The sequence below is a fragment of the Mustelus asterias genome, chromosome 14 (assembly GCF_964213995.1).
Source record: "Mustelus asterias chromosome 14, sMusAst1.hap1.1, whole genome shotgun sequence".
NCBI lineage: Eukaryota > Metazoa > Chordata > Chondrichthyes > Carcharhiniformes > Triakidae > Mustelus > Mustelus asterias.
Window position 1 is genome coordinate 11866544 of NC_135814.1, and position 15739 is coordinate 11882282.

Genomic DNA, 15739 nt, shown 5'->3' on the forward strand with positions numbered 1-15739 from the left:
CTGTGCCGCTCACTGCCTGATTGTGTGTGTCTGTCTGTTGACTGCTCACTATGCTGTGTGCCATGAGTCAAGCTTGTGGGTGTGGTGACATAGAGGCTGAAACAAGCAGTAAGCATGTGAAAGCAGACATTTTAAAACCATTAAAATAAACCTCCTGCTCGTACATTGAACCTGGTAAGAGTTCTACGCATATCTCTGAGGCACAAAACACAGCAGTGAAGTTCATTTGTTCACAGAGGATGTAAATATTTTGGAGCAATACAGAGAAGGTTTACTAGGCTAATACCTGGAATGGATGGATTGTCTTATGAGGAAATTTGGACAGACTAGGAGAAGACTAAGAATTGACTTGCTTGAAACATATAAGATCTTGAAGGGTCTTGAAAGGGTGGAGGTGGAAAAGATGTTTCCCATTGTGGAAGAATCAGGAGCTACGGGTCACGATTTAAAAATAAGTAGTTGCTCATTGAAGACAGATGAGGATACTCTTTTTCCCTCTGGGGGCAGTGTGTCTCTAGAACTCTCTTCCTCAAAAAGTAGTGGAAGCAGAGCCTTTGAAACATTTTTAAGGCAGAGGTTGATAGATTCTTGATAAGAAAATCAGGTGAAAGGTTATTGGGGTAGGAGAGAATGTGGGGCTGAGGTTATAATCAGATCAGCCGTGATCTTATTGAATGGTGGAGCAGGCTCAAGGGGCTGAATGGCCTACTCCTGTCTCCAATTCATGACTTTATGTGCATGTCTGTTTGTTTAATGGCCTCAGTGAACTCGGCTCCAGAAGAAATACAGCAACGTTTCCTGTTATCTATCATAGAAATCATAGAAACCCTACAGTACAGAAAGAGGCCATTCGGCCCATCGAGTCTGCACCGACCACAATCCCACCCAGGCCCTACCCCCATATATTTTACCCGCTAATCCCTCTAATCTACGCATCCCAGGACACTAAGGGGCAATTTTAGCATGGCCAATCAACCTAACCCGCACATCTTTGGACTGTGGGAGGAAACCGGAGCACCCGGAGGAAACCCACGCAGACACGAGGAGAATGTGCAAACTCCACACAGACAGTGACCCAAGCCGGGATTCGAACCCAGGTCCCTGGAGCTGTGAAGCAGCAGTGCTAACCACTGTGCTACCGTGCCGGCCTGTTAATCCTTTAGCACAGGTGTGTAATTATTAGATTATTTCTTTCACAGATAAGAAGTGGGATTATGAAATGAGTTACTTTTGAAGTTATGGTTTTAAAAACAGAGTGTATTTAAACAAAATTTAGAAAGAGAGGGGCCAAGGTGCTGGATAATTACAGTGTCATTGAGCTAGCTGCAATGTTGCTGCCCCCATAAACAATTTATCGGCAATTTGTTAGCTGACCTGGCAATTTGGGCCATTTGATTAAAACATCCTTTAATCTTTAATTATAATTAAACTGTGAACACAGAGATGCGAGACACAGGCTGGTCAAAGGACTGCACCGGAAATTACTTTAAAAGATAGGGCCTGTGCTGAGATTCAGTGGCTGGCAGGGTAAATATGTGGAGTTACAGGGATAGGGTTTGGGTGGAGTTATTGTCAGTGCAGATTTGAGGGATTGACTGCCTCCTTCTGCACTATAGTGATTGTATGATTCTATCTTAAAGAGTCAATGTGACCATTTATTGGCTTGTTTAGGATGTCAAACATACAAACTTGATCCAAACTGGTTAACCAATGCATTTATGATACAGCAGAAAGTCATTTCTATCCCTTGCAATTTCACACACGTGTACAACAGACAATTAGCAGAAATGAAGCTCGTACAACTGTTCATTTTGGACTCTGAAATCTGATACACTCGAGCAGTACATTAATATAGAACAGGAACCACTTACTGCCCTCTAGCAGTCTCGAGGTGTTATTGACCAAGTGCAAGTGCGCTAAACATTAATTAACATTTAGACAAATTTACAATTAAGTAGTTACACTGTATGAATAATTAAAGATGCCATTTGTCATGGGTATATTTCAAAATAGAATGCCGACCGCAGAATCAGCACACGGTATCAATGGGTGCCAAATGCGACATCATTTGTATTTAAGCATTGTCGGAAAATTAGGGAATCAGTTTGTGTTTTTATAATATCTGGCATGTGGGATCTTTACTCTGACACCTCTAGTGCTGACCTTCAAATCTAGGAGACTCAAGTACAAGGGGGGTAAAAGTCATGCTTCAGCTGTACAACACCCTCGTCAGGACCACACTTGGAGTAATGTGAGCAGTTCAGGGCACCATGCCTTAGGAGGGTTCAGGGGGGAGTGCTGTGCAGATTTACCGGAATGATATCTGGACTTTAAGGGCTAAATGGCAAAGAGAGATTCAACAAAGCAGAGTTGCATTTCTTAGAATTTGGAAGGTTGAGGAGTATTTTGGTTAAAGCTTCTCAAAGGTTCAAGGGAACAGATAGCAAAGGCTGAGAGAAACTATTTCCACTCGCTGAGACTGTTGTAAACCAGGATTCATAGAATCATGGAATCCCTACAGTGCAGAAGGAGGCCATTCAGCCCATCGAGTCTGCACTGACCACAATCCCACCCAGGTCCTATTCCCGTAACCCCACATATTTACCCTGCTAATCCCCCTGACAGTCGGGTCAATTTACCATGGCCAATCAAACTAATCCGCACATCTTTGGAGTGTGGGAGGATACCGGAGCACCTGGAGGAAATGCACGCAGACATGGGGAGAATGTGCAAACTCCGCACAGACAGTGACCCGCGGCCGGAATCGAACCCGGGTCCCTGGTGTGGTGAGAGTGCTAACCACTGTGCCACCCGTGCTACCATTGTCCAACCTGTTCACATGGGGGTGTGGGAGGGAGGCCTGGCTAAGGGGGAGTGACACATTTTAATTTTTCTCACACTCAAGGGGCCAATGAGCAAATTTTGGAAAGATAATGTCTGGAATTCTCTAGCCGTTCATGCCAGCAGGATTCTCCAGTCCCGCTGGCAGTGCACCCCTGCCCACGGGTTCCTGCCGGCATGGATTGACATCAATGGGAATTCCCATTGACAGCGGTGGAACCAGAGAATCCCGTCACTCGCAAACAACACGCCACCTCCTGCCGGAGGGAAACATGTGGCTGGGAGGCCGGAGAATCTCTCCCAAGATTTGGTGCAGCATTAAACATGCCTTCATATGAAACGGGTCAACGGGCTTGAATCATAGAGGTTAACTTGCAGGTCCAGCTAATGGAAAGCTCACAGATTCTATGGTTTATTGCAGGGAGAATTAAATACAAAGGTAGAGAAGTCTGTTTCAGTTATACAGGGCATTGCTAACACCCCATCTGGAACACTGTGTACAGCATTGGTCTCTTAATTTAAGGAAAGATGTAAATACATTGGAAGAACCTCAGAGAAGATTTACTGGACTTAAACCTGGAAACAGTGGGTTGTCTTGTGAGCAAAGTTTGGTCAGACTAGGAAAAGAGTTGAATTGATTGAAACATACAACCAGCCTCACACACACTCAGTCACCCTCACACACTCGCTCACCCACACACTCACTCACCCTCACACACTCACTCACCGTCACACACTCACTCACCCTCACACACTCACTCACCGTCACACACTCACTCACCCTCACACACTCGCTCACCCTCACACACTCACTCACCCTCACACACTTGCTCACCCTCACACACTCACTCACCCTCACTCACCCTCACACTCACTCACCCTCACACACTCACTCACCCTCACACACTCGCTCACCCTCACACACTCACTCACCCTCACTCACCCTCACACTCACTCACCCTCACACACTCACTCACCCTCATACACTCACTCACCCTCACACACTCACTTACCCTCACACACTTGCTCACCCTCACACACTCACTCACCCTCACACACTTGCTCACCCTTACACACTCACTGACCCTCATACTCACTCACCCTCACACACTCGCTCACCCTTACACACTCACTGACCCTCACACACACTCACCCTTACATACTCACCCACCCTCACACACACACTCACCCTTACATACTCACCCACCCTCACACACACACTCACTCTCACACACACACTCACCCTCACACACTCAACCACCCTCACACACACTCACACACTCACTCATTCACCCACCCTCACACACACTCACTCATTCACCCACCCTCACACACACTCACTGACCCTCACACGCTCACTCACCCTCACACACTCACTTACCCTCACTCTCACTCACCCTCACGCACACTCACACACTCACTCATTCACCCACCCTCACACACACTCACTCACCCTCACACACACTCACACACTCACTCATTCACCCACCCTCACACACACTCATCCACCCTCACACTCTCACTCACCCTCACACACTCACTCATTCACCCACCCCCCTCACACACACTCACTCACTCTCAAGCACACTCATACACTCACCCTCAAGCACACTCATTCACCCAACCTCACACTCACTTTCTCACCTCTCTCACAGGCACTCACTCATGAAGCCTGACATGCATGCACCCTCACTCACTACACCGACTGGATGGGTGGGTGGGGGGGTGGGGGGCGGTGGGGGGCGGGGGGGGGCTCGGTGGGGGGGTCGGTGGGGGGGGGATGGTGGTGGTGAGGTAGGTGTGATGAGAGCGGAGGAGAGACATGGAGCAAGGCCTGAGGCCCAGCGATGCCTTTACGCAGGTACCCACTTGTGTGGCGGAGCCAGGGGGGATAGGGAGAGAGTCAGGAGGACATGGGAAGTGGTAGGAGGGATGCGGGGAGAGTCAGGAGAGACATGGGAAGAGGCAGGAGGGATGTGGGCAGCGTCAGAAGGGACACAAGAAGAGGCAGGAGGGATCGAGGGAGAGTCACGAGGGATGGGAGCCAGGACCAAATTAAAATGGGCAAATGAGATATCATTATGCTGGATGGTAAAATGTGATTGGCTCAGTTACTTGTCAGGAATTATTATTGATGTATGTTTACTAAATATCATTGACTTTTACTGATATGAGGTGGGAATAATTGATAAGAAAACCTATCATTGATCTGTTTTTGATTGTACACATTAGATTTATCAGAGAGATTCTGCCACTCTGTTTCAGAGCTGCTTAATCCTTTTGGTGACCTCCAAGCAACTGCTTTTTGTTTTTGTTTTAAATAAATGTTACATCTTTATGCAGAGATATCTGCCTCATGAGTTTTGTCTGTAGTTAAAGACAGTACCCACAATTCACCCCACAACACACTGTTCACTGCCCCTCCAATCCTACCCACTTTCTCTTCCATATTTGTTGTTGATAGATTGAGTCTATGGGAGAGAAACAGGCTGTGATTGGAGGAGTAGACCCTCCCCCTACAGAAATCTTCAAACTCACTGACCCTTCTTACTGGCATTTTCACCAATGGATCTGAGGGCCACAGAGATGGGCTTCATGGGCTGCAGTAGGCCAGAGGTTCGACAGGCGAGGTCTAAACATCAGAGCCAGACCTTTCAGGAGTGAAATTAGAAAACAGTTCTCGATACAAAGGGTGGTAAAATATGGAAACCTCTTAGGTAAATGGAAATTGATGAAATGGAATTGATAAATCATTTTAAACCTGAAATTGATAGCCCTTTGTCAGTCAAAGATATTAAGAGATGTGGGAGAAAGGCCAGCATCTGGAGTTAGGTCACAGATCGGCCCTCAGCTTAGTGAATGGTGTAAACAAAGGACAACGAAAATTACAGCACAGGAACAGGCCCTTCGGCCCTCCAAGCCTGCACCGACCATGCTGCCCATCTGAACTAAAACTCCCGACCCTTCTGGGGACCACATCCCTCTATTCCCATTTATTCATGTATTTGTCTAGACGCCCTTGAAAATTCACTATCGTGTCTGCTTCCACTACCTCCCCCGGCAGTGAGTTCCAGGCACCCACCACCCTCTGTGTAAAAAACTTGCCTCGTTCATCTCCTCTAAACCTTGCCCCTCGCATCTTAAACCTATGTCCCCAAGTAATTGACTCTTCCACCCTGGGAAAAAGCTTGTGGAACGAGCTTGAGGGGCTGAATGGCCTACCCCTGTTTCTATGTAGCTACGATCTCTCTAAGGTGACATCTCTGTTTTCCTACCTGAAGTGTGATGTGTGGAATGTGCTGCACAAACATTGAAGCGAGAGTTAACACACAAATATTAAATTGATGGCACGACTTGTGATAGATTGCAGCAATATAATGCAGCATTATGCGATATCTGCTTTATAAAAAAGTACATTTCCTTGAGGATTAATTACTGCAAGCAATGTTTATATTACAGAGATTAATTATGTTGAACGGATTTTATTCCCAGCCAGGGTCGGGATTTTAACTGCATTGGAATTAATTAATCCTGTGCCACTTTGTTTGAACTGCAGACAGCAGAGGGTTGGACGAGGAGCTTCTGAAGGCCAACGCTTGGGGATTCATCGGCTGTCTGTCGATTGTCCAGTTTAATGGGATTGCGCCATTGAAGGCTGCCCTACGCCATCCCAGCACCGCACCGGTCACTGTCAGGGGTCATTTGGCGGAGTCCAAGTGTGGCATTTCAGGATCGGCTGGCTCGAGGGCAATCACGACAACTCATCCACGAGCAGGTAATTCCCTTTTTATCTCACATCACCATCTCGTTTTAAATGTCTTCACCTGAATTACATAGAATTTACAGCACAGGAACAGGCCATTCAGCTCAACCTGCCCATTCCAGCATTTATGCTTCAATTAAACATCCTTCCTCATCAGTCCTCAGTCCTCAATTAAACATCTTTCCTCATCAGCCCAAAGATGTGCGGGTCAGGTTGATTGGCCATGCTAAAATTGCCCCTTGGTGTCCTGAGGAGCGTAGGTTAGAGGGATTAGTGGGTAAATTATGCAGGGATATGGGGGTAGGACCTGAGTGGGATTGTGGTCGGTGCAGACTTGATGGGCCGAATGGCCTCTTTCTGTACTGTAGGGTTTCTATGATTCTGCGTAACCCTGTTATTGCTTTCTCCTTCACACGCCTGTCTTTTTAAAAATTCATTTGTGGAACATGGGCATCGCCGTCTGGCCAGCATTTATTGCCCATCCCTAGCTGCCCTTGGAGGGCAGTTGAGAGTCAACCACATTGCTGTGGCTCTGGAGTCACATGTAGGCCAGACCAGGTAAGGACGGCAGATTTCCTTCCCTAAAGGACATTAGTGAACCAGATGGGTTGTTCGGACAATCGATAATGGTTTCATGGTCATCAGTGGGTTGCTAATTCCAGATTTTTTTTTATTGAATTCAAATTCCACTATCTGCTGTGGCGGGATTCGAACCCGGGTCCCCAGAACATTAGCTGAGTTTCTGGATTAATAGTGCAGTGATAATACCACTAGGCCATCGCTTCCCTTTAATTGCAATCCATGTTATTTGCCTGCAACCACACTCTCTATGGTCATAAATTCCACATTCTCACCTATCTCCAGGTAAAGAAGTTTCTTCTGAATTCCCTGTTTGGTTTCTCTGTGGCTGTTGAGGGCCTCTTAGAATCATAGAATCCATACAATGCCAGGGACCCGGGTTTGATTCCCGGCTCGGGTCACTGTCTGTGTGGAGTCTGCATGTTCTCCCCGTGTCTGCGTGGGTTTCCTCCGGGTGCTCCGGTTTCCTCCCACTGTCCAAAGATGTGCAGGTTAGGTGGATTGGCCATGCTAAATTGCCCCTTAGTGTCAGGGGAACTTTTAAATTTGTGTAAAGTGAGTGCTTATTCGAATCACCCAGTTATAAAAAGGGTACAGAAGCACTTGAAAAGCTACAAAAATAGTGTACAAAAATGATGTTAGAAATCAGAGGTCACACCCATCAGGGAAGACTGACTCTACTTTTTTCTTTAAAAGGAGGGGGCTGAGAGAGGACTGAAAAGAGGATCTTTAAACTGGTACAAGATTCTGAGGGATGCAGAGAGGGGGTTTCCACTTGTGGAGAAGGGTAAAGCCAGGGCAGCATAGTGGCACATTGGTTAGCACTACTGCCTCACAGGGACGCTGATTCAGTTCCAGCCTTGGGTGACTGTCTGTGTGGGGTTTACAGTATTCCCCCCGTGTCTGCGTGGGTTTCCTTCAGGTGCTTCAGTTTCCTCCTACAGTCCAAAGATGCGCAGGTTCGGTGGATTGGCCATGCTAAGTTGCCCCTTCAGTGTGCCAAGATGTGGCCATGGCAAGTGGGTGGGGTTACGGGTGGGTCTGGATAATATGCTCTGTAAGAGAGTCAGCGCAGATTCAATGGGTCGAATGGCCTCCTTCTGCACTGTAAGGATTCTATGGATTCAAAGACCAGCGTAGGCAGTGAATTGGTTAAATGGCCTCTTGTGTTTTATGAGTGTGCCATGCAAGTGTCAGAAATGGACAGAGAGACATGTTTTTCTTGATGGTATTTATCGAGATCTTTCCGGTATCTGAGTGTGTGTACTAGAGAAATCTTCATAGGTGCCACAGGCCGTGAATTGTCATTAATGGGTGCATGTTCCTGTGGGGTGCATCTGTACCTTGACATGAAGCAGCCATCCACTACGCTGTATCCTTGCTGAAAGCAGCTCATCAAACAATAGCATTCACCCAATTAGGAAGCTCAACGCTGAAATCTAAACTTGACATATTTTGCTCCGAGACACTTCACCACTACTTGACGTACTATACTCCCCAGATGCTTAATTATATAAAAATGTAATACCATCTTGCGGCGAATTGGAACAAGTCGCCTCTCACATCTGAGTTCTTGTTTCACATCCTGTTCAGGCTGGTGAGATGAGAGCCTTTGATCCATGGGGGTTGCCAGGGTTCTGGTTGAAATACAACCTGGTTTAAGGCCCCATTCCAAGGCCACTTCCAGTAACCAAAACTGCCAATCACTGAGCAACAACCATACGCAAGAAATTCAGACTTGTCAGACAAATTGTGGGGTTACCCTATGTCAGTGATGGTGCGTCACTCTGAATTAAAGGGTCCACTTTTAAAGCTGGGGTTTAAGCCGAGTGTACCAAGTTTATTTATTAATGTCACAAGTCGGCTTGCATTAACACTGCAATGAAGTTACTGTGAAAATCTCCGATTGGCTACACTCCGGCGCCTGTTCGGGTAGACTGAGGGAGAATTTAGCAACGGCCAATGCACCTAACCAGCACGTCTTTTGGACTGTGGGAGAAAACCAGAGCACTCGGGGGAAACCCATGACACGAGGAGAACGTGCGAACTCCACACAGACAGTGATCCAAGCCGGGAATCGAACCCGGGTCCCTGGTGCCGTGACACAGCAGTGCTAACCACTGTGCCACCGTGCTGCCCTTTCACTGTAAAACCTTTCAAGTGGAATTGGCTTCTTTTGTGACAACTTGGTTCCTGCTTCTATCACACTCAAAACTTTTTGCCTCACACCTCTCACCCTTCCCTGACTTGATGATAGTGTCCAGTATTTTGTGCTTTTCTTTTCACATACGAATTTGGAGCGGGAGTCGGCCACGGTCCCTCAGCCTGCTCCACCATTGAATCAGATCATGGCTGATCTGATTGTAACTCCAACCCCACATTCCTGCCTGCCCCGATGACCTTTCACCCCCTTGTTAACATTTCACCCTCATGTTAACCTTCCACCCCCTTGTTAACCAAGAATCCATCTCTGCTCTGCCTTAAGACTATTCAAAGACTCCAGTTGGAATTCTCTGACCGTTCATGCCCTGACGCCACTGCCCGTGAGAATGGAAAACTTGGCGCTCTGCCAGACCTCCATTCACTGCAGCAGGATGGGAGAATCCCAGCCGCGGGCGAGGTCGGAGAATCAGGCCCTCTCTTTCCTCTGCCTTTTGAGGAAGAGAGTTTTAGAGACGCATCACCCTCTGAGAGAAAACATCTCTGTTTTAAATGAGGGGTGGCACAGTGGTTAGCACTGCTGCCTCACAGCGCCAGGGACCCGGGTTCACTTCCAGCCTCGGGTGACTGTCTGTGTGGTGTTTGCACGTTCTCCCCATATCTGCGTGGGTTTCCTCCGGGTGCTCCAGATTCCTCCCACAGTCCAAAGATGTGCAGGTTAGGTGGATTGGTCATGCTAAATTGCCCCTGAATGTCCGAAGATGTTTAGGTCAGATGGATTAGCCATGGTAAATATGTGGGGCTGCAGGGATAGGGCGGGGAGGCCTGGGTAAGATACTCTTTTGGAGAGTCGGTGCAGACTCAGTGGGCCGAATGGCCTCCTTCTACATTGTATGGATTCTATGGACCCCTTATTTTTAAACAGTGGGCCCACAGTTCTAGATTTTTACATTTTGTTTTACATTTACAATTTCCAGCATCCACAATATTTTGCTTTTGTCTTATTATGGATGACTTAGCGTGTTGCGAAACAAATTCCACATCCATCTTGCAGCTTAGCAAGTGTCACAATTCATCAAAAATATGAATTTGAAAGTAAAGGCACAAGATTGCTTTACGTCACTGGTACTAACGTCATATGCCAAACAAGTAAAAATAAATCTTGGAGACATTATAAATCAATAACACATTAACTATAATGCTGTGCCTCAAAATTAACACCAAGAAGTTCTCGTGGTCTTGGAAACCAGCCAGTTATACTGTTCCTCCAGAGTTTTCTCCATTGTCAGGAGAGGACAAGTTGACCACCCGCCCCTCCCCACCCCCCACCCCCCACCCCCTCCACAGAAAGTTGGCCCCAATATGTTTTTGATGCTAAGGCAGAGGGCATGTGGCAAATTGTTAATTGTGAGAGCGGAATTTTTCCAGTCCCGCCTGCCACAGGAATCATAGCCGGCGGGACAGGACCATGCAAAGGTCCATTGACCTCGGGTGGGATTTTCCGGTCTTGGGGCGAGCGCGGCTGGAAAATCCCGCCCTGAGAGTTCTAGCATGTTCTTCCTATTTTTCTAATGACATTTTAGAAGCACAAAACAGATCTTGGAGAGGAATATGTGAGGTTGGAGCCCCAGCAGTAGTTTGCGCAGAGAGAGGGATATGGAGGATGTTTCATTTCTCTTTAGGGCGGTGACAGCACTTGGAAAAATGGAGAGTGACAAGTTACAGCACCAGCTAATTGTGGAATGAGCTGGCGGAAGAAGTGGTTGAGTCAGGGCCATTGACAACTTTTAAAAAGGCATTTGGACAGATAGATGAATAGGAATGGTTTAGGGCGATATGGGCCAAATGCAGGCAAATGGAGTTAGCTTAGATGGGCTTTTTTGGTCGGCATGGACCAGTTTGGGCCAAAGGGTTTGTCCGTGCCATGGATTCTGTGATTCTCTGAATTGATGACCAGGAAAAGAAATCGGGTGCTTGAAAATTTAGTGAGAACGAAACCAGCAAATTAATCACATGGAGAAAATAAGCTTGTGGGAATTGGTGGCGAAGTTGGAGTGAGATGAGGATTCACGATTAGGAAGGGAGTACAGAGGAAGATTTGGATTGATTGGGAAGAGAAAGTGGTGGGGTGGGGGTGGTGTGGGGGGAGGGGGAGGAGAACCAGAGGCAGTTGACTGGGTGGCCACTGAATCCTTTTCACTTGTAGTTAGAGGTGAGAGTGAAGGTCAGTCAGAGTCTTTCTCCCAGAATTGAAATGTCTAATACTCGGGGGCATGCTGTTCAGGTGAGAGGGGGAAAGTTCAAAGGAGATGTGATGGGCAAGTTATTTACACAGAGTGGTAGGTATCTGGAACACGCTGTCAGGGGTGGTGGTGCAGGCAGATACGATAGGGGCATTTAAGGGGCTTTTAGATAAGCAAAAGAATATGCAAGGAATAGAGGAACATGGACCAAGGGCAGGCAAAACGGACTAGTTTAATTTGGCGTCATGTTCGGCACAACATCGTGTGCCAAAGGGCCTGTTCTGGTGCTACAAGCCAATATATAGGGTATCGTTGCTGCCTGGATAACCACGGGGGTAGTGGGTGTTTTTTTAAATTAATTCCTGGGACATAGGTAGCCATGATGTGGAGATGGGGCGTTGGACTGGGTTGGGCTGAGGTGGGCACACTAAGAAGTCTCACAACACCAGGTTAAAGTCCAACAAGTTTATTTGGAATTACAAGCTTTTGGAGCACTGCACTCACCTGAGGAAGGAGCAGCATTCCGAAAGCTCGTGATTCCACATAAACCTGTTGGACTTTAACCTGGTGTTGTGAGACTTCTTACTGGGACATAGGCATCGCTGGCTGGCCAGCATTCATTACCCATCCCTAGTTGCCCTTAGAGGGCAATTGAGAGTCAGCCACCTTGCTGTGGTTCTGGAGTCACATGTAGGCCAGACCAGGTAAGGATGACAGATTTCCTTCTCTAAAGGACATTAGTGAACCAGAAGGGTTTTTCCGACAATCAACAATGGTTTCATGGTCATCAGTAGATTTTTAATTCCAGTTTTAAAAAAATTCTAATTTCACCATCTGCTTTCGTGGGATTTGAAACTGGGTCCCGGGACATTAGCTGAGTTTCTGGATTAATAGTCTAGTGATAATACCACTAGGCCATCACCTCCCCTGTTTCCTTGTATTCTTTCATGGGATATGGGCATCATTTGTTGCCCATGTCTAATAGCCCTTGAACTGAGTGTCTCGCTCGGCCATCTAAGAGTTAGTCATATTGCTATGGGTCTGGAGTTACATGTAGGTCAGATCATGTAAGGACAGCAGATTTCCTTCCCTAAAGGATATGAGTGAACCAGATGGGGTTTCTTCAGTTATTATTTTACGTTCACTGAGACCAGCTTTATATTCCACATTTATTAATTGAATTGAAATTCCACCAGCAGCCACAGTGGGATTTAAACCCATGTTCTCTGGTGCTTTAGCCTCCACATTATTAATCCAGCGGCATTACCACTTTGCCACCATCTCTCCTCCATAACAATAGTGATAGCACTTCAGTGGTACCTCTCTGGCTGTAACGCCCTTTGCTAATACCCTGTGATCATGAGAGGTGCTGTATACGTGAAATTATTTCTTTTTATTTACATTTTCTGCTTTCTTGTTGCTTGTTGCCTGCAGCTTTGACTGCTCACAGCCCACCAGACCTGTGAAATTATAACATGAGCATCAGGTCCTTAGTTAATCCCCACTTAAGCCCTTACCCCCTAGCTTAACTCTGGCTGGTAAAGTTGTTTTGCGCCATGTTCCATTTCTCTCATCCACAGTAGAATCAAGTCATAGAGGTTTACAGCATGGAAACAGGCCCTTCGGCCCAACTTGTCCATGCCGTCCTTTTTTTTATCCACTAAGCTAGTCCCAATTACCTGCCTTTGGCCCATATCCCTCTATACCCATCTTACCCATGTAACTGTCTAAGTGCTTTTTAAAAGATAAAATTGTGCCCACCTCTATTACTACCTCTGGCAGCTTGTTCCAGACACTCACCACCCTCTGTGTGAAAAAATTGCCCCTCTGGACACTTTTGTATCTCTCCCCTCTCACCTTAAACCTCTGCCCTCTAGTTTTAGACTCCTCTACCTTTGGGAAAAGATGTCATCTATCTAGCTGATCTATCCCCTCATTATTTTATAGACCTCTATAAGATCACCCCTCAGCCTCCTACGCTCTAGGGAAAAAAGTCCCCGTCTATCCAGCCTCTCCTTATAACTCAAAGCATCAAGGCCTGGCAGCATCCGAGTAAATCTTTTCTGCACTCTTTCTCGTTTAGAAAGGCTTGGTGTAATAGGGTCAGCTGTGAAACATGTAATTTCCTGACTTCTGCTGCAACAGCCCAGCACGTTTTACATTTTTTCCCATGATAAATCATTTGCCTTAATGATGGCTCATTCCAAACTGCATGAACTGAATGATTAGCTCTGGGCTTTACCGTCGCAGAGCAGGCTGGTTGCTGTTCCTTCCCCTGGCTACCAACAGATGGCACTATGCAATAACCTAACCCTGCCACATCCCTGATACAGTAAGAAGTTTAACAACACCAGGTTAAAGTCCAACAGGTTTATTTGGTAGCAAACACCATTAGCTTTCGGAGCGCTGCTCCTTCGTCAGATGGAGCGAAGGAGCATCTGACATCTGACGAAGGAGCAGCGCTCTGAAAGCTAATGGTGTTTGCTACCAAATAAACCTGTTGGACTTTAACCTGGTGTTGTTAAAACTCTTACTGTGTTCACCCCAGTCCAACGCCGGCATCCCCACATCATGACATCCCTGATAACCGGACAGTAAATATCCAGACACATTAAGGAATCTAACAACACCAGGTTAAAGTCCAACAGGTTTATTTGGTAGCAAACGCCACTAGATCTCCACATCATAATATCCAGACAAGCAGAGTTCGATTCCCTCATTTTCTGGGTTTAGTTTTTAGATTTTTCTTCAACCTATAGATCTCGCAAAGAATGGCAGAAGTTTGGAATTATCTTCTGCAGCAGTTGACGCTGGATCAGCTGTTCATTTTTTAATCGGGGTTTGCTAGATCTTTTGTTGCTGGCGGGCTCTGAGGGGTTTGGGGAAAAGTTGGGCATGAGGCGAAAGGTTGCAGATCAGCCATGATCTAATTAGCTGGGAGAATGTGCTTGAGGTACTGGATGGTCGAATCCTATTCCACATTAAAATGAGAGCGATTTTGCACCCACGTTCACCCTGAGTGCAAACAGCGACATGGGGAAAATATCTTGCAAGAATCGGAAAATACGATCCTCCCTGGCGAGTTCTCATTTTCCAATTTTCCCTGTCTCCCTAGCTGGACGATGTAATAAATTTTGATATAATTAGCGAGCTTCCCTGCTATATGCTCCCCCCGACATATAGAAAATCCCTCCTTGCCGACACGACGTCGACAAGGTTCACAACAGCTTTAGCGGGATGGTGACACAGGGCCGGGACGATGGCACAGCGGTTAGCACTGCTGCCTCACAGCGCCAGGGACCCAGGTTCAATTCCAGCCTCAGGTCATTGTCTGTGTGGAGTTTGCACAGTTCTCCTCGTGTCTGCGTGGGTTTCCTCCGGGTGCTCCGGTTTCCTCCCACAGTCCAAAGTTGTGCAGGTTAGGTTGATTGGCCATGCTAAATTGCCCCTTAGTGCCAAGGGGATTAGCAGAGTAAATATGTGGGATGACGGGAATAGGGCCTGTGTGAGATTGTGGTCAGTGCAGACTCGATGGGCCGAATGGCCTCCTTCTGCACTGTAGGGATTCTACGATTCTATGGAAAATGTGAAGCAGTCAAAGGAATCTGCCGAGGACGGGGGAGGGCAAAGATAAGGATAACCACTGGGGTAGGGGGGGGAGGCACATGCTTACACCAGCCCCTGACAGTGCCCCCTGGCAGAGCGGAGGTGGTACAACTATGGATCAGTGGGATGGGTCCAGAGGTGGGTCCTCGGGGGAGCTCCACTGGGGGAGTTTGCTGTATTTGTTGGTGTGGAGGGGGGGACATAGGGAAGTATTTTCTTAGTGCAGATTGGGGCACCCTTTAAAAAGGACGTCCCCATCTCTGTGAAACTGGTTTTGCGAGCTCTGTTAAGACCCTTCATGGCTCAGTGATGGTGTGGACCATGCCCCCAGATTTTCAAAATATGGGGTACCATATGGCAGGGATGCCCGCTAAATTGCTCCTTAGTGTCAGGGGGACTGGCAGGGTAAATATGTGGGGTTACAGGGACAGGGCCTGGGTGGGATTGTGGTCGGTGCAGACTTGATGGGCCAAATAGCCTCCTTCTGCACTGTAGGGATTCTAGGATTCTATGATTATACTGAAATTTATTCAAATGTATTTAACCC

The 15739-nt window shown here is 47.1% G+C and overlaps 1 protein-coding gene across 1 annotated transcript in view; it reads left to right on the forward strand.

Annotated features, from left to right (window-relative positions):
- LOC144504122 (contactin-associated protein-like 5) overlaps positions 1-15739 on the forward strand; it is an 824359-nt gene that overhangs the window by 771085 nt on the left and 37535 nt on the right. The window contains exon 26 of the mRNA XM_078229298.1: positions 6398-6616. Coding sequence (XP_078085424.1) covers positions 6398-6616 — 219 coding nt within the window. The remainder of the gene's footprint in view (positions 1-6397; positions 6617-15739) is intronic.